This window comes from Ailuropoda melanoleuca, chromosome 14 (assembly GCF_002007445.2).
Source record: "Ailuropoda melanoleuca isolate Jingjing chromosome 14, ASM200744v2, whole genome shotgun sequence".
In the NCBI taxonomy this organism is placed as follows: Eukaryota; Metazoa; Chordata; class Mammalia; order Carnivora; family Ursidae; genus Ailuropoda; species Ailuropoda melanoleuca.
Genome location: NC_048231.1, coordinates 19,035,552 through 19,056,122, shown reverse-complemented (window position 1 = coordinate 19,056,122; position 20,571 = coordinate 19,035,552). Strand labels below are relative to the sequence as shown.

Here is a 20,571-nt window from a genome sequence, read left to right as displayed (position 1 = left end):
GGACGGATATACTACTGCCTATCACTTGCACCACTAAACTTTACCCAGGGACAGCTTAACCCCTCTGGGATTAGACTAAACCCTCGGTCCCTGTGACTTTGGTAGATGAGGACTCTCACAGTTTTTGGTTTTTGTTTTTTTATTTAAATTCAATTAGTCAACATATATAGTAAGAGGACCCTCACTGTTAATAATGTGAGCCCGCTTGGAGCAGGACAGAAAAGCCTGAATTAATTTCACACAAGATTCTAAACCGGCTGCCACAAAACCCCTCCATGAAGAGCCTGGAACACTCTACTTCTTCAAACGCCAATTCCTGTCCTGTCTCCTATAAAATATTTTGCAACAGCAGCAATTCCCTGTGACAAATCAGAAAGGTTAGACAAGTAGCCAGGAGGCCTGGGGAAACTGATGTTTCTATTGTTACAAGTTTAAATGATCAAGGAGCAAATTCAAGCCGTGAGAGATGAGGCCATAGGACGAAGCTGGGGTTTTGGGTGCCTGTTTAAATGCTGGGATGGAAATCACACGGTTGGGAGGTAGGCTTCTATTCAGATTTTTTTCTTCTTCATCAAATGATGTTACAGCAATTACTAATAATAATGATGGCTCGGAGAAATCACCTCAGGACTAAGAGCCCTAAGAGACGCTGAACTCTAGGAAACAGACTGAGGGTTGCTGGAGGGAAGGCAAGTCGGGGGATGGGGTAACTGGGTGATGGGTATTAAGGAGGGCACATGAGGTAATGAGCACTGGGTGTTCTATGCAACAGATGAGTCTCTTAACTCTACCTCTGAAACTAATAATACAGAATATGTTAATTAATTGACTTCTAATAAAATAAAATAAAATAAAATAAATAATAATAATAATAAACCAAGAGCTAATGAGAAGCAGAGCAGGTGTCATTGAGCCTAAAAGTTCTGTCCTCCCCACTATGGAACACTGCCACTCCCGTTGCTGCTGCCATGTTTCATTTTTCTGTTCTGAGTAATCATCCTTATTCTCCTGAGGATCGGTCTGAAGCTTACAGAGGCCTATAACAATAGTACAGGAAAGAGTGTAGGTTAAAAATCCGGGGTAGGAAAGATAAAACCAACACACTCTGCCATGTGTAAAGCAATACTCCACCAAGGTAACCTGAGCATGAAATGTCTCTTTGAACCACTCCCATCTCGGTGAAAGAAGAATCCGATTGCTCCGAAATCACATTTCCTCATACTAACTGTTAGCTTTCTAGTGCAGTAGTATCTAGTAAGGATTGCTAAAAACCTATTTTCCCTTGAGGAATTGGCCAAAGTCCTTATCATGGCAAGCTATGAGCTGCTGAGATTTCCCTCTTTGTAAATGTGAAATAATCTTCCTCTAAGAGATCTATATTCATCCATGCAGATTTCTCCTATGACCCAAAGTTTCAGGTCATTAAGTTTATCATTATTAATAACTAAATAAATGTGCATTAATGCCAACTCTATGTGTGCTGCTGTGCTACACAGTGAGGACCCAGTGATAAATAGGACATCTTTTCCAAACTGTGAGGAGTCCAGAGATTGGTTCAGGAGATGCACAGGTAGGCAAATAAAGCAACACGAATGTGATGAGTTCTGAAAGATGCACATTCCAAGTACTACGGGAACCTAGAGGAGGACAAACTCGACGTGCCTGGGGTAAAAGCAAAGTCGTCTCATGAGTGGTAACCCCTGAGCTGTCATGAAGGACGGGCAGTAGTGGGCTAGGCAGATACTGAGAGAAATGGTGCACGGTGCATAACACAAAGCATGGAACGCAGGGACAGCAGTGTAGACAGCTCAAGGAATTTGAGTAACTATGATCTGTCTGCTAAGACAAGAGCACTAGAGTGTAATGGAAAGAAACAAAAACAGGGAATACCAATATTACCAAAGGAAGGCCAACAAAGCACTGGGCACACGGAGGATGACTAAGCAATGATTGGTTACGGCATCATAGCACTACCCTCTTCTTAGCCATCTCCGTGCCTGGATGACCACTCCTAATTCATTCCCTATGCAGCCCTAAATGCCAAGGACCTTTCAGTCATAGAATGAAAGAGTCCCTTAGAGACTAGTTATGAACAAGAATGGGACACTGATATGCCTATAAATCTGAGCTAAGAAGCCTGACTCTGGAAAGGCCAAGGTTACAGAAAGATTAACCTAAAGAAACTGGGATTTATTGGTGACTAGAAGTGGCATCTTTCATGAGGCCCATCAGCGTTTGAGCTAGGGTGGTGGACTACATTCATCTGAGCCCCCGCATTGCAGCCTGTAAGCAGAAGAGACACTCCCGGCCATGGTGAGCAACCGTGGCTCTGGGATCAAAAAGACTGAGCCTGAAGCTCGGCAAAGCATTTTGCATAATTAAGTCTCATTTCTGAAATGAAGATAACACCTCCTTTATAAGACCGGAATGAAGATTAAACACGTTTTTGCAAGCAAAGTGCTCATCCCAGTGCCTGGCATGCAGAAAACACTCAATCTCTGCTATTATTTTTTACTGTAACTACTAGCCATCTGGGAAGTTGATGCACTTTCTGTAACAAGCAAAGATCTTCAAAATTTGATTGCATATGTCCTTGTGTATGGACTTAGCATCCACTTTTGCTAGGTGATGGAGCTAAAGGGTTCAGGGAAAACCTGGAGAGGGGAAAGAATGGAGTAGTGTCTTCACTTAGCATTCAATTTTCATACCTTTGAGATGTTAATCATGAGATCCTCATTGTTCTGTTTTCTACCAGGTATGTGGGGCTCTGGATAAACTCAACCACAGACAGGCACCTTACCGCCTCATCAGGCTGATACACTATCTAGCTTTTCTATTTCTGACAATTGGTAAGCTTTTTTTTTTTTAATTGGTTCCTTTATCAAAAGGGTTTGCTTGTAAATAGCAGTGAATCAGTTAAGGGAAACATCCCAACTACTGACAGGTATATTGTGTGAGTTTCATTCCAAATATCCATTTCTTCTCACAAGACAACGGTAACCCTCCTCTATCCATCCCCTAGCCCACTGGCTTCATCATATATCTTTATCTTCTTCTGTGTGTTTTTTTTTTTTTCCTCTGTGAGATCAGAAAAAAAGAGACTTTTTCTACGGTGATAAGACACGTGATTCCTCTCCATAAGGGATACTTACATGCCCTTTCTTTTCATCCTTGCCTGCCCTGCTCACATTTGTTGCTGCCATCTGCTGCTTTTGCTCCTTTCGAGCCTTCTGTCCCTGCTGCTCTCCCCATCCCACTCCTGCAGGCATCCTCATGTCGGTCAGCAGGGTTGTTCCTTTCCCTCAGGTTCTAGGGAGGGAAGGAAGGAAAAGGGCTTCCGGATTGACCATCACAGGAAAACCACTCACAGGAAATAAAGGGGCCTTCTTCCCTCCCCCCTTCAGTGTTTCCAATTTTGTTCCTTTGTATTACCTCTGGAACAGAGGAGGGGCCCTCTGTTGATGCGGTAGATTTTAACCCGCCCACACCTGTGGACAATACCAATTTTATTTCTGTCGTCTAAGTTCAAAACTAAATTTCATTCTGTTTATGCTGCCTGTTCACCCCACATCGAAGAGTTTAGGTCATCATATCCTTTCTAATTGGTACCTTTGCAGTGGCACCTCCCCCCATCTTTTTTTTTCTTTTTTACTAATTCTGAAGAAAAAAATGTCCTGTGGTAACATTATAAGGCAGTTTGACATAGCTGACAAAGAGTTCTCATTTGATTAAGAATCAGAAAAAGAGATTTATTTTTATTTATTTATTTATTTTTTAAATTTAATTTTATTATATTATGTTAATCACCATACAGTACATCCCCAGATTCCGATGTAAAGTTTGATGCTTCATTAGTTGCGTATAACACCCAGTGCACCATGCAATAAGAGATTTATGAAGACTCATGCCTGCTACTAATCACTCTGAGACCTTATACAAGCCGCTTGGATTCCATAAGCCTTGGATTCCCCATTTGTAATAGGGCTCTGTTAAAAAAAATTTGCTCCAGCAGGCCTCTTGGGAAGACGCTGAGCTCTTAACCACTCAAGACTTTGCTCCCAGAGACATGATCTCTGTTACATTTTGTCTCTCTTCTGAAATACATATGCCTATTAACATTCTTCTACTGCAGAACTTCAGCCATTCAGGAAGACAGACATTTAGGTCATTATAACTAAACTCCATACCTCCTGCTTTCATCCCCTTGATATATTCTCTCAAGGAGAGCCCTTCCAGGAGTCACAACGATTGCTGCTTCTGACAAGCCACTGGCACAGAGCTTTGATGATAACGGTAAATCTTTTTGTGTTCAGTTATTATATTATCAGATTGACTCTGAAACAACTTTATTTTTAGAAGGAAAATGTATATATCCCTTTAAGGTTTATTTCCCTAACTTCCAATAAACTCTATCTTAGAAAGCTTTATGATTTTAGTCACTTAGTCAACAGAACAGCCAGAAAATTACTCCATTTCTTTTAAAAGCAACAACTCCTGATCTCTAAGTTTTCTTCCCAAAATTGATGCTAAAATTGAGAAAAACTGTGTTGAGATGCTCTGAATCAGCAGGGAGACTTACACTTTGTGTCTCATTGTTCCAGAAACAATTCAAATTACATCTTCTCCTCTGTAACATGTAAGTGAAGTCTGCTGTTAACACATACATATCTGGATGTGTGAGCACACACGCATGCACACACACACACACACACTACACGTATGTGTTTTTAGACACAACGGGGAATTATATCCATTGATGTATTTATATTATCACCAAACAGGAATGGGGGGTTCGGTTGATAATGTCAGCACATTCTACAGCTCACAGATAAAGTGGCCCACCCTAATTTTCAAAATACAAACTGTGCCTAACACTAATACTTAATGAATTTGTCACCTTACCAATATTACTGTGGCAATTAGGCAAGTAAAATGGATCAGAGTACAAAAAGAAATCTTCAGAAAGTAGAAGGAAAAACAGAAACATCATTTTTACTCAAAATTACAGTGCCTGAAATACAGCTGTTGAAAGGAAAGCAGGAACACACCTTGCTTGGCTGCAGGCAGGTGGTCAGATGACAGAAGGCAAGCCAAAACAGAAAAAGAGAAATCAGGTAAAAGACCTAGCTAAGTAGACCAGTGTTCAGAGGACCTCATACAAGGATTACATATAGAGAGCTGACCTTTGAACAAATGCATTTGAACTGTGCAGGTCCACATATGCAGATTTTTTAAACTACTATAAATGTATTTTCTCTTCTTTATGATTTTCTTAATAATTTTTTTCTCTAGTTTATTGTAAGAGTACAGCATATAATACATAAAACTTAAGAGTGTGTTAACCTACTGTTTATGTTATCAAAAAGGCTTCTGATGAACTGTAGGCTATTAGTAATGTTTTGGGGGAGTCAAAGGTTACATGTGGATTTTCCACTGCAAGGAGGTCTGCACCCTAACCCTCACATTGCTCAAGGGTCAAATGTATTGTAAAAAAAGAAACTATTATGTTGAACTGAATGCTGAAATGAACCATCCCTGAACAAAATCTATGAGAAACTCATCTGGATTTTCGAGACATAGACTTTCCTCAACTTAACAATGGGGTAAACGACCCAATAAATTTATTCTAAATTGGAAATATCACAAAGTGAAAATGCATTTAACACACCTAACTTACCAAACATCACAGGTTTCCCTAGACTACCTTAGTATGCTCTGAACATTTGCTTACAGTTGGGTAAAATCAACTAACAAAAGCCTATTTTATAATAAAGTGTTGAATATCTCATGTAACTTATTGAATACTGTAAAGAAAGTGAAACACAATGGTTTTAAGTGTATCACTTGTTTACCTTCATGATCCCTGGCTGTCTGGGAGGTACAGCTCACTGCCACAGCCCAGCATCACCAGAGAGTATCGTACTGCTTATCACTATCCCAGGAAAAGATCAAATTCAAAAACATAGTTTCTATTGAATGTGCATCATTTTCACACCATCGTAAAGTCAAAAAAAAATCAGAGGTTGAGCCATTATAAGTTGGGGGCCATCTGTACGTGCACCCGAGTTCCAATTTCTCTAAGAGCAAGAGAAAATGAAAAAAAAGGGGGGGGCGCCCAGTCTTCTAGAAGACTGACATTTTCCTTGAAAATCCATAGTATAAACCCCTAAACTGAGATCAACACCTGGAATCCAGTTAACTCTCAGTAAATGTTCTTGGAATACGTGAATGAAGAATGAGGGAGAGTGACAGCATATAATATTTACTAATACTCATTCATCTTCCTTCATGGAATTTTCTGGATTTCAACCAAAGCCTGGCCAAATGAGACTTCATGAAAATCTTCATTCTGTCTGAAACCCCTTATTTTACAGAGAAAGTAATATATACTCTTCCAGATTTTAGGGATAAGAGAACAAAGTCGTTCTTGGTTAATTTTCTTCCCTGTAGGATGACAAGACAAAGAGTCGTGGCTTACAATTGCCAGCTTGTATCCTTTTGTTGATTACTAAGTGTCTGTATAAATAATAAATTAAGGTAGAGGGATGGGCACAGTTCATCACCTCATTGATTTAAGTATTTACTGAGCACCTACTACATCCAAGGTAGCTTCAAATCATGAAAATCAAACAGCAGCAAACATCGGCATAAGAATTTTAGGCTGTGCTGACAGAAGATACCACTATATGTATGCCTAGGTCTCCAAACTACGGACACTAATTTAACACGATTAAGGCCAGTGGCTTGAACCACGACTGGGAAACACTTCCGGGATCTACATCACCTCTCACCTGGGTAGTTCACAACAGATCATTCCTAGGTTGGCAAGGTGTTTGCCTGTTTTTAAGATGTTTAGATAGAGAAAGTTTACTCCCTTACTTAGCAATCTTTCCTCGAAGTCAGTGAGTCTATGAACTGTGCTTATATCTATACACTTTGTGAGGTCTTGTGTTTCGAACTTAGCCTGTTTCCCTTCTCCGCAACGTCCTCTGCTTCTCCCGTTGATGAGACAAAACACACTCTCCTTTGGAAGCCATTTATTTATAACTTAATGTGTCACTCTCACTTCCCGTCTACTCTTTAACTGGGCCCTTGATCTCAATCCCTGTACCTCTTCTAAGATCCAGATGAACAGCTGCTAATACTTCCCTGAGTGGACTTTTCCATACCAGGAGCTCACTGTTCATAAGAGAAGCAAACCAAAAGGGATATAGATATGTAGCCTACAGCCCAGGGACAATTTTGAAATCAGAGAAAAAGTGGCCTTGGGTAAAGCCACTGAAGGAGATGTTTCTTCTGTTAGGGTCTCAGTTAATCTGGTCTCAAAGGACATTCCCAGAAGTTGGGGGTAGATGATACTGTAGTTCTAACTGCTAAATGGCCATTAGTTTTCTCTTAATGGGCATCACATATGGATCTGATAAAGACTGAGCCACCAGCCTTTGTATGGTCTGTGCGTGATTTTAATTACCCAAAGGTCCAAGTGTGAATCTTTAACATAACTGGCTCACCACACGATGCTTCAACAAACTGGCTGAAACCAAAATAAAGATCTCCTAAAAAGAAGATGAGCCTTTTCTCCTTTTGGTGAACTAGCTCTCCTTTCTAATCATAGTCTGCATGAATTTGGTGATTTTTAAAGCCATAACAGGAATGCACCAAGGAAACTGAATAGACAGTAATGTTCTTAGCCAGGAATCTATACCCTTGCTGCAAAAACTCTCATTGCTCTGGCTCGATTTTATTTTGGTTTCTATTTGGAGTGTATGACATTGATATTAGAAGCTATTAAAGTCACAAATATGATGATATCATCTAATCAGACCACTATTAAGTGTTTATTAAAATGATACCAAGGTTCCAGAAACAAACCTAGAAGAAACTCATGAAGTTATAATATTTTCATTAGTTTTCGGTTAATATCAAGTTTCTGTTTATCAAAATGCACTGAGAGGGGAAAAAAATCCCAATATGACCCCATGATGGTCTCATCAATAGTCATATTAATAACGTTACTGATGGAGAATCCATTGCAACTCTGACGGCCTTGTGAAGTGTTTACTATTGCCCTGAGTAATTGACTGGAGAAAGTAAGATGCTTAGTTTATGGGCATCTACTAAGCTACCAAGTATGGTTTTAGGAATATATAGCCATCCATTCTTGAACAAGTAGTGTCTTCAAAAGATCACCTTTTCAGTTGTAATACTATGACAACATTCATCATCATCACCACCACACACACAGCAGATACTGTGTTCTAGGTTCTGTTCTCTCAAACAGGTACATACTGTGACCTTGCCCATTTTACAACTGAGAAAACTGAGAGTTGAAATAAATTGTCCAAAGACCCATGAATCATTAGTGGTAGAGACAAGGATTAAACCCAGGCTGTTTCGTGCCAGAGTCCTCCTTGCTCTTGTTAACTGCACTAAAGTGCCTCTTTGCTGGGATTCTAACATAGATAAGAGGAGTCTAAGAGGGAAATCACACAAAATTACTATAACATATTGCCACCTTTCTACAACACCTGTGCTTACTAGAAAACAAAAACAAGATTGACTCCGGAAACACTGCTATAACAGATTTCTATTTTAAGACTTCTAGGAGAAGTAGGCAACAAAGTTTTGAATAACAATGGTCCCTATATACACTTGAAGAAGTAAAAAGATGGAAGGGAAAGGGTGACAATGGCTCTCACTGGAATATGTGACAGCAATATTTTGAAGAGTATTTTAAGAAAATGAACAAAAAGTTTGATAATACAATGTGGCAAGGGTAAGGAGAAACAAACATTCACATATTGCTGGCAGGAATGTAAATCTATACAACTTCTTTGGAATGCACTTGGGCAATAGCTATCAGTTTTTATAATGCACTTATCTGTTGACCTAGCTAATTCCACTTTTAGGGACTTATCCAATAGACATTCCTGTACATGCATGTGAAGATTAATAAACAAAGGCATACTTTTGTTTTTTTTTTTAGTTTTAGTTTTAGTTTTAGTTTTAGCAGTACCAAAAAGCTGAAATGTTTATCAGTAGGGTATTGATTTAATCAACTATGGTATCCCCATAAAATGCAGTATTATGTGACCATTATAAAGAATAAAGGGAGACCTTAATATTCTTACATGAAATAATCCCTAAAACACTTTCAGTGAAAAAGGGCACAATTCAGAAGAATGCATTAACATTGTGTTAGGAAGGACAAGGAAGGAAAAAAAGGGTAGAATATGGTTATAGCTATATGTTGTATACTCACGGTTATCTCTGAGAGAATATACAAAAGACTGATAATTTTGGTTGCCTCTGAGAAGGAGAATTTGAGTTCTAGAAAGGGATAAGAGTGAGAATTTTTACTTTTCCTTTGTTTCATGTACAGTTTTTTTAACTATTTAAAAATAAAACCATCTTGAATTAGCAGTTACTAAGAAGAGTTTAATATTAAATGTTTAGGAAGCATCCTACTCTCATACTCAAATCTGGCTATTATTGATACTATTAGTAACCTTGTACTTGAAGTGTTTTATGTTACAAAAAATATAAAATGTTCCAAAGAGAAATACAATGATGTACTGTTTTTTTAAAAATCAGGTTTTGAATAAAGTAAAGTATGATCATTTAATACGGAAATAGAAATTCTCAGGTGTGATGTTGATGGTTTGATACACAATACATTATTGTGTATTGTGATACACAATACACAATACAGAAGATTCCACTTTGTGATTTTCCATCTCCACTAAAACTCTAACTAATATGGTCAGGCAAACGACTGAGAGTCATGGCTATCCAAATCTTGGAACAAATACCGAAGAGGATTCCAGAATTTCCTTCCCAGAAGACTTTTAATAGTGAAGAAGTCAGCCTTCCTGTTGACCTGAGGTATATGTTTCTGAGTTAATGCAATGAGCTAAATAATTCAGCTCTGGGATTTCCAGATAAATCAGGCCTAAAGATGAAATAGCACAGTCCAGTACCATAGAGAGGGAAGAAAGAGAAAAAAGAAGCAACCCCCCCCCAAAAGTCTAGTGTAATAACTGCATTTCACCAAGCTATGCCTAAATTAAGCAAGAAACACCCACACACTATTGACTTGGCCAAGACACTGAAAATTGAGTCTGCTTAAAAACAGACTAAGGCACAGAAGCTAACGCAAAAGGCTAAAAGCAAGTGCTAGGCAAGCAGGTGCAAGAGAAGGAATATTTAGTAAATACTAGTAGCCTTTAGAGGTGTGACTTGGAGGTATCATATCCTGATGATGTTATTTTCATATAGCTCTTATATAATTGTATGCTTCTATGATGATTCAAAGATAACAGAGTCTATGGAAGTGGACAGGATTACCAAAGCTGTTCTCTCACACAAGTGACCACGGCGTGACACTTGAGTGTTTTAAGGTCACTGTGTTTTTGTATGGCACTCTATTTCTTTTCTCCTTTAGATCTAAGAGGAGAAACACTGACCCTTGTTACAGATAAATTAAGACTTCAAGTTCAAAGTAATTTGGGGGGGGGGTTCCTACATCTGCCTAAGTAATCAGCATGTACACAAACTCACAATTTCCATATGATATATACACCTCTTTTTAGAAAGATTGAGAAAATGACCATACACAGAGGAATTGGCCTTTCAGAGAAGGGAAAGGCTGAAAAACAAAAGGATGAACGTGATATTCATTTTTCTGTGTTCATTTTATTCATTAATTTCATCTTCATATGTCATTCTTATGACCATACTATATTCATAGTATGACTATGCTGCACACAGCTTGAAAGGGAGAGAATAAAGTAGGGGTTAGGAAATCGTTGGGCAGAGTCATAATCAGACAAGGTAAAAAACAACAAACCTTTTTCCATACTTCGATTTGAGCAAACATCCATGAGACCAATAAGAAGTCCATACCTGTTTTCAAAACCGCACACTTCTTAGGGTACCGCCAGCCTCATGGAACTGGAATCGTAGTGACAGGTGATTTCCTCCAGAAATTCCCCAGAAAGTAGCCCTGTTTTCTTTAGTAGTGCTCCAGGCCACCCTGTAGTTCAATCACCATGATGACTGCCAACTCTGTTGATCTTTTGCAGTTTAAAAGTAAGTCCTAAGCTGGAGGTTTCCTGATTACATATTTTTAAATATTCCTGCCAATTGAATCAAATCCAGCAATGTCCCAGTTTCAACCAAAGGCCTCAATTTGTATACTCTCTAATATACGTCTGGGGATAGAAGCCAGAGAAGAATTTATGTGTGGTATTCTTGGAGGATTTGGAAAGCAGGGGTAGCAAGATTTAGAATGAATAATGGTAAGTATATCATAGCTATTAGGGGGAAAGACGAAACACTGGAAAAGAGAAAGAGAGGAAGGAAGGCAGAGAAGCTGATTTAAAAAACAAAACAAAACAAAACTGTTTCCTCTTCTTGGAAACCCTCAGAGTGGAGTTGGGCCAAAGTCACTGACAGAAGGACCAGACAACAAAGGCCAAAAGAAGGAGACTCTCATCTCAAGATCACTGTCCTCTATTATGGTCAGTTGCTTTCTCCTTATACGAAGATCATCCTTCTTCTTCATGCTCTTTTCTCCAATCTAGAGTATCACACAAACCCCTGTAAACAGCCACTTCCCCAAACATTTTGCAGCAGAGGAAGAGGAAAAACATAGATGATATCGCTCTGTATTCAACCTGACTTTCCAGAGGACAGGCATTCTAAAAAAAGAATTACTGGAAAAGTGCATGAACTGAAATTCAAATGTGATTAAAGCTTAATTCAGTATGTTCTTTCAAGGGAAAAACACACCTCTGCTCTGAAACCTGAGTAATGACACCCTCTGACTTCTACTGAAATGACACCTGAGACATAAGAGGAAAATCGCTCCCTCTCAAACTCAGGCTACAAATCAATCTCATCACAAAAACTGGGTAAGAAAAAAGATCCGCACACCTATTACAGAAACAGCTGAAATCCCAGAACAGACTGAACTACGGACTTTGACATCTAGTCCACAAGGAGAGAGGTTGAGAAGCTCTGATTACTTGGACCTGTCTTCGTTGCCTAAGCTTCTCGAGCTTTTCCACCCAAGTGCCAATAATGCCAAGGATGGAAAAAAGAAGATACATGATAAAAATGATATGCCTTTGAATTCTTAGTTTTTCCTAAAACCTAAGATTCATAAACTAAATAAGATTCACACTTATTTGCATTCTTCTGCATAATGTATCACTTTGGTCTCAATTCAAGTTTTTACACCAAATCAACAATTAAAATTGACTTCGAGAAAATGTGTCACTTTCACTTTGTGACTCTCCATTCCCCTGGGTACACAGCTATATACCTCAGCACTCAAGGTATTAGATTAAAGGACTCCTGCCTTGTTTTGTTTTCTTTGGTTTCTATTCAACCACTGTTCAATTAGTGGGCACTATGTATTCTTTCTCTGATGTTCTCCCCAAAATTAACTTCCTCAGTTATGTTAAAGGTTTATCTTAAGAATTCAAAATTGATTTCCAAAATCCAATCTTGGCTCTTTACCTAAATAATGAACTAAAACTAGTTATACTCTTTCTATACTGTGATCAAAGTAGGGAACACATCTTTGCTGACATATTTTTTCTCAATGATAGCTTTGGTGGCTCTGAATAGAAAATCTTTTATCAGGTTTAGAAAACCTGCTGGCATCTATGTCCTGGAAAAGAGGCATTGCCTTCCTAGAAGAAAGAATTCTGGAACTTGTCTAACGATGACTTTTCATGGCTGATCAGATGAAATATGTGAAATTAGTTGCAAGATAAAGTATGGATAGAGCACAGAAAGCAAGTCCAGATATCCCGATCAAGTAACTCCTTCAATTCTCTATTCTGCAAATAAGTATCTAAGCCAGAAGATGTTAGATTCAGCTTAGAATGAGATTTTTCCACCTTCATGCTTTCCATAAATGTACTATAATTTTTAAGAAGCCAAACACAAATGATTACATATTATATGATTGCATTTATATGAAAAGTCCAGAAAAAAGGAAGATTTATAGAGATACAAGCAAAGTGGCAGTTGTCTAGGGCTATGGATAAGAGTAGGGATTAACTGCAAATGGACATGAAGAAAATTTGGAGGGGCTGGAAAAGTTCAAAAATGTGATTGTGGTGGTGTCTGGACAACACTATAAATTTAATAAAAATCACTGAATTGTAGGCTTACAGTGGATGGCTCTTGTGGTATGGAAATTATATCTCAATAAGCTGCTTAAGAAAGAGAAAACGCCAGTCTTTAGAAAAAAGGATGTTTCAATTAGGCTTTTAATGATCTAAATATCATGAGAAATTTCTGGCTAATTAGAAATGTTTAAACACAGCAAAATAGGACATTGCTTAAATTAACTGAAAATGAAGCCAAGACAAGCAAGCATAAAGCATTCTACTTTAGAAAGTGGTTGTTTATATCAATTTTTTATATTTCTTTTCTTTTGTTAATTACGTGGAACATTCACCCCCCCCCAAAAAAAAGTGGATTTGGGCTTTATTAGTTTGTCATCCTGATAATCAATCTCCCAAGAAAGAAGGTTAAACTAATAACACCTGTAAAACACGATGGAAAACACAAGTAAATAAAATATAAAAGTTGGATTATTTCCTTTTCTGCATTTGTTCCTACTGAAAGTCCCTAATGAGGAAAGAAGTAAAAAATGAGGGGGTAATACTGAGAATCATGTGTGTTAAATGCTCGAACAATCTAATTTTGTCTTCCTGGATCCATAGGAGGAACATATCCCCAGCTTCCTTTGCGTTTTGGATGGAGTCATGGTTGACAAAACATGGGCAGAAGTGATGTACTGGGCCATCACTTCCGGGCAAGACGATAAAAACACACTACATTATATCCAAACTCTTTCTCTCTTCGCTGTGGATATGGCTGGAAGTGAAGAACTCCAAGATGGTAGACCAAGGTCATGAAAGAGTCCCAGATGCCTGAACTACTTCCTTGAAGAGAGCTGGCACTGGCACTGAATTTTGCCTGAAGGAGAAATAAACCTGTCTTCTGTTGAGCCATCAAAATGTTAGGATTGTTTGTTATGGCTAATTACCCTAATTGCCCTAGTTAGTTATTTAATTATCTTAACTGATATAAGATGCTATAAGACTCAAAGTATATTTCTTCCCTTCTTCCTTTTATCAACTAGACCTATTCTTTCCCTCCTGCCCATCCTTCCTCTTTCTCTTCCAGTTCCCTGACCTCATGACTCCAGTTAATGTTCATTTGGGAGACACAAGAAGAAACACATGAGCACTATTCCACCTGCACTTCATGAACACCCTTCTTCAAGAACCAGAATATTCAAATGGGACAAAGTAAAAATACTAGGCTCCAATTTTTCATTCAGAAGAGCCAGAATGTGTCTCAAGTCTTTGGTCAAAATGTTGCATTATCACCAAGAGCAACACTTTGCCCACCCTCCGAGGAAAAAAAAAACAAAACCCTACAGTGATAAATGCTGGGAAAGAAATATCAGAGTTGGCAGCCACCTTCTGGGTCATGAACTTTGCTTTTATTTTCTGAAGCTTTCAGTAGTGGAGAAGTGCATTCTGGTTGTTCTAATGCTTTTTGTCCACCCCTGAGGATTATTTTCCCAAAACAACAATTTACCATTTCAATTCATTTTCAAGTTGTTTCCTTATCCAGGTGCCCTTTCCTCCTTTTCTGCATAAAGAGCAAATGCAAGCAAAGAAGAGAGGACCCACCCCAGTTCAGAAACCATACCCTGGGCCACACTCAGCCCATGACCCTCACCCCAGCCCTTCATCTTGTCAACCCCAGTTCCCCCCAACTCCAATAGTCAGAACACAAAATAATTCAAACAAAAAACAGCTCATAAAACAGTAAACAAAATAAAGTCAGTTTTTCTTTTCTTTAAGAACAAAATGAAACTTGAGGGAAAACTTACTGGAGTTACAGTTTATCCTGATACAGTCTAGATGGGGAAAAATAAATGAAAGATGAAATTGCATCCTTCAAGGTAACAGCTGCAGACATCCAAAAACAATCAGTCCACCCTTCCGGGGACAGACACACGCAAGAAATGTGGCCATTTTATATATATATATACAGTATGTACAAGTTTAAGGGTGGGCGTATATGTACAGTATATTATTTAGTAAAGTTGGATACATATATATATACACACACACATATATATATACACATATGTATAGAGATATATACTGGCATACATATATATCCACGATAGACACCGAGTATGCAGCTCCTTTTTTTTTTTCCAAAAACCTACTCATTTATATAAAGTATTTCAAACCTGAACTTTGAAACATTAATTTTGTTCAATTTGGAAAATTATGCAAAAATTTCCCCACCAAATGCAGGTTATATTCTATCTCCCCCTATAATGATTTTCTTAAAATTTATCTTTAAAAGTAGCATCAACATAATTTTTGTATTAGTATTCCAAAAATATATTACCAATCTGACACATTGTTTTTTGTTTGTTTGTTTGTTTTTTTAAATCTGTCCATGAAGTTTCTCAGTGCAGTATTTAACCCTTTCTGTTTTTCTAAAAACAAACTCCCTCCACCCTCTTCTTTCCTCGGGCCCCAGATGCTATAGAAATTTACGTAGGCAGACTTGCCATTAGTCCTAGAGATAAGGAAAGGGTTAATACCACCTGGTCATTTCCTGTCATAAAATGGCCACTTGCAAACAGCTAACCGCACAAACACCCATCCCAGATTTTAGAGAGGTGGGGTTGGGTGTAGGGTAAAGGGAGTTGTATGATGTTATCACAATTGATTGGGTTCTCTGCAATTGTTTCAAAGGCTCCCAGACCAACCCACTCATGAAGCCCATCTCCGTCTTCCTGCCTGAATGCTCAGACTGAATCAAGTGTCTATAGCATTCAAGGAGAAGGCGAGACAGGTTTATGGGGAGGAGGTCTTGGGCACCTTTGAGATCCTACCTATTTCACTCTATAATTCTGCATCTTGAGGGAAGAAAATTCTTTGTTTTCATATTTTTTAATGGGAAAGAGAGGGAAGAAAGGGTGGCTAATTCTCCAGTGCTGGTAACCCGACAGGGTATCCTCTGCCAGAGATCTGAGTATCTATCCTTTTATTAATATCTGTTTAGAGTCATGAACACCCAGCACAAAAGGTCTAGAGTAGAGTCAATGATTATCAGTAGGGGATTGGGTAGAATGGTTAAAAAGGGTCTCAGATTAGTTGTCACAAAGTTCCCGTTTGAAACTAAATTTGACTTCTCATGGTGGGAATTCCAATAAGAATTTGTTTAAAACTAGATACTAAAAAGTAAAAGTAGGACAAGGAAAGGAAAAGAAGTTACAGGAAACAAAGACTGTTAGAAACTGAGCTCCTCTGCCTAAGACTGACCCAATAGTTCTGGAGGACTCGTCAGAGTTAATGCCACCATTTGAATTTCCCAAAGTAAACCATTTTAAGTAAGCAAGTGAAAGAGGAACCAGCGGCAAAGGACAGGGCAGAATGAAACTAAGGAAATCCCTATAGGAGAAATCTAGAACACCCAATCATTCTGAGGAAGGAGGTGAGATGCTTATTTGATCCCCAGAAGAACATCTCTTGAGAAAAATCTGGGTTTGGTTTCGTGCGGTTAGGTTTGTCATGTGTCGTCAACCGCAACAGAAAAGTGGGAGCAAACAGCCCTGGAGCAACTGGTACGATCACCAAACAGAGGAGGCCATGCCCCTGGTGAGGACTGGGAAGGGGGAGGGCAAGTAGGGAGGAAGGGGTGGGGCTTCAGCTACCAGCTGCACCTGCCATCAGCCAAAGCTGGAGAAATGCCCCTTCCTGATGTAATCAGGAGACAGGGCAAACAGGTGTATGGGCATGCTTAAGAGAGAAGGGAAGGAAAGAGTGGGCCTGAAGCAACAAACCTGAGAACTGTCAACAAGAAGGGGTTGTCTTCCTTCCTTTCTATGCTGTTGGGGATTTTATTATTAGGTAAGTACCTGGTCTAGGGAGAAGTGTTGGGTTCACTCAAATGGTTCCATGAACTGAATGGTGTCTCTAACCAGTGTGAGGACTTGGAGCTTTTCGGATGGTAGACAACTGGTTAAGCCAAGAAGTGAAGAATTATGTTGATACTTTACCTGAAGAATAAGTGATTCAAGGGAAAAAAAAATCTACCCCAGTGCCTTGCTCATAGGCTCTGAGACGGTAGCCTTGATAGTGAGGATGTATTTTGTAATGAAATGTGAATCCAGGGAATTGGGCTGGCAAAGGAACTTCCTCTAGGTCTATCTTGAGTAGCACCCAAAGTTCAATCTCTGCCTTACCCTTGGCAAGATATCTGAGCGGAGTATGAGTGTCTGTGTATGTCTGTGTTGTTCCTTGTTTAATTTAGATGTTTTTTGTTTTGTTTTAGTAAATGAGAAATTATTATTTTCTAGGTTAATAAGATTTGGGTTCAGAGCCTGGAAGAGGTGAATGTTTCTAGGAGTTGTGTGTCTTCAACAATGCACACTGTTAACAGTCGTCAGCAAGTCCATGTTGCCAGAGAGAGAGCATCTAGGGAATTTGAATACAATTAACCAAACTGCATGACACTCCCTATGAGCTTCGACCATTGAAGAAGGCTTGCTGGCATTCTGGTGAGGATTCGAAACGGCCATGAATGAGATGCCCGTACTGACTGACTTTTCAGCTGTATGGCTCAATTCAAATCAGGCACTAAGGCAAAAAGACTCCCTCTGTGCATGTTTAAAAGGTAACCATCATGAAAGCCGTTAGAAGTCATCAAGACTGCCACATCATTGATCCATACAGTATTGACCTGTGGAGATAACGGATAACCCACGTTGATCCAGCATTTTAGAAAACCGGGTTCTAGTCTCAGTTCCGTAACATTTTATGTTAGCTTGAAAAGTCCTACATTTCTTTCTTTGTCTCACATCTGTAAATGTAAGAATAAAAACACTTCCTTGGTTTATCTCACAAAATTACTGGCCGACTGAAGTAAGGTTTTTAAATCTTCAAATATACTCTAATAACAAAATATTATATGTTTAAATCGTAAGGGATCAAAATATGATTGATCAATCTCTCAACTTTCAAAAAAAGGCTGTGTGTTATAGGACATTTTTCATGCCTGCTCTTACCACACCTGGCTGTCTTCAGAGAGTAAGGGCCTTGGGAAAGCCCAGTCTCCTTGACATTTAGGAGATGGATACATTACATCAGAGAAATATACACTGGGCTTTACATCATGAGCTTATATCCATGACCAATTTGAAATAAACTGTAATATCATTTGTGCATAGGCTAGAAAGGAGACACAACTGAAATGGGGAACAAAATAATCATCTGAAGTTAGTTTTTGTGGAGTAAGAGTGAACGCAAACCCTGTTTAGAGATGTTTTCTTCTCTAACGAAGAAAAGGGAAATAAGAACCCTTAATAGGAGAAAACATTCACAAAGGGGTATGTTTTGGGGAGGGAAGGGAAAGAGAACCTTTAAACAAAGCATGAATGTAAAATTTTGTATACACAAGCACGCGGAATTTCAGTTCGGTTTTCCACGTTAGGTTTGAAAGAGAGGTAAATAAATTCAAACCAGTCATTCTGGTGAACCATACTCTTCAGGGGAAAAAAGAAGTCACTATTGCTTCTGAAAAGCACGGTGCTCTCCAACTCTGTCTTGCCTAAGATATCTCAACTTCAGAGGAGCTAGACTGAGTGTATGCTAGTAGGAATCAAGAGGCAAATGCAGTCTTTTTGAGAGGCACTTCTCCCAGATTTGGGGCAAAGTTTAAAACAGAAAAATAATGTTTCTAGGCGTGCCCATGGGAACTCTTACTAACCACACATGCTCATGTGCACATGCCCGCATGTGTGTGTGCGTGCGTGTGTGTATGTGTGTGTAAAAGAGAGAATCTGTCCATCTCCTTCCTTATCCCTTTTAATCTTCCCCCATTTGCATCTCCTTCTAAGATATGAGATCTACCACAATTGGCTTTCTCATTTTATAAAACAACGTCTAAGAAGGAAAATCTATTTTCTGTTTAGAGACACTATACATTTCCCCAGGATTCCATAAGGCTAATCATCCTTATATATGTGGTTCTGTCTTACTTTGAAATAGATACAGAGTTAAAAATTGTCTTCATCTTCTTCTGTGAATTATTTAGGATGTTCTGTTCGTGTTTTTTTGTTTATTTGGGTTTTTAAAATTTTTTTTTCATCTCTTCTATTTTTAGGAGAAGTAAACAATCAGTTACTAGTTGTTGGTTTTAGGTCATATACACCCTTTTGTTGGTTTGCTGGAGGTGGGGAGGATGGTGTAGGGAAAGGAAGGTGGGAGGGACAGGGGTATGCCAGCCCCTGCAGGCTGCTCAGTACGCTCTGTTCTCAAGGCTGTTTGCTATGCGGGCCGCAGGCTTTGGGCCTTTGAAGGGTTGAATACCATCTTTTGATTTACCATGGCTGATGGTGGGGAGGATTGAAAACTCAAGAACACAAAGATCCAGCAAAAAGAAAAACAAAACCGAAAATAACCAAACACACACATACACAAACCAAAGAAAAACCAACAAACACACTGACAACAGAAATCAAATGAGGTTGGACAAGAAAAAGGGCATAGTGTTGTAAAAGCTGCAAACTGGAAGAAAAAAAAAAAAGACATAAGTAAAGCCACTGCTCAAAACAGTCCTCTGTATCCTAGAGATTTTTAGGATCATAGTGTAGGCATTTTCCAAGTGTGACCAGTCGACCTGACAGTAGGTAAGACTGGTACAGATTCCAAACTCCACCTTCCCACTAGGCCATCTAGGGTTTTATACGGTCTTTCATCTGGTGCATTTGTCCGTCATGTCTTCCCCATGCCTCTGACAAGCAATTCCACTGGAATCTTTATAAAGGAGATCTGTATCCAAACATATGTGATATATCCAAACAAATCCATGGCTTAGAAAGCTTGGACTCAGCCATACCCCTCATCCTGTTGACATAGGGCACTGACTTTCCACTGAGTAGAAATGAGGTTGGTTTCTTTCCTTCCAGAAATCAAGAGGTCCCCATCCTCCATAGAAGATCAATTAGAATCCAGTCAAGAAGGTCAGTAGCAGGAGAGAATGTGAGGCCATCAGGAGGGGAGTTTCCAAAGTATCTATTACAGGTAATTAGAGTGGAAGAACAGCTCCTCTCCCAATAAAGCTGCAAATTTGAAATTGTCGTAATTTTTCAATACTAAGGAAAAATTCAGATGTATTACATGAGGAGGACAGAGGAATTGGTGAGTAACAGTGTGACAGGACATCTTAATAAAAGGGGCTGCTAGACGATGGGGAAGAATGTCAGGAAGCAAGAAGGGGATACATAGCAGGGGCCACATTCTCCTTCCACATGTCAGAGACTTTATAAACTTACAGAATTATTTCTCCAGTGGGACAACAGAAACAATCTGACTTGTCCTGCCCACTAGGAGAAAGTACAAAGAAATACCAGTGCCACCAGAATTCCCCATTTGCGGAGAAAGAAACAACGCAGCTCTCATCCTACTCACAAAGCTTAGTCCTCTCCAACCCCAACTGCCCGTTTTG

General features: G+C 39.0%; 1 protein-coding gene across 9 annotated transcripts in view; it reads right to left on the bottom strand.

The window, feature by feature from the left end:
* Positions 1 to 20,571, bottom strand: part of NRXN3 (neurexin 3) — a 1,691,473-nt gene that overhangs the window by 915,357 nt on the left and 755,545 nt on the right. For 7 of the 9 annotated variants that reach the window (XM_034643175.1, XM_034643171.1, XM_034643173.1 and 4 more), the window contains one exon: positions 14,930 to 14,956. The exons of the other annotated variants lie outside the window; for them this stretch is intronic. In XM_034643175.1, coding sequence (XP_034499066.1) covers positions 14,930 to 14,956 — 27 coding nt within the window. The remainder of the gene's footprint in view (positions 1 to 14,929; positions 14,957 to 20,571) is intronic. 9 annotated transcript variants of the gene reach the window in all.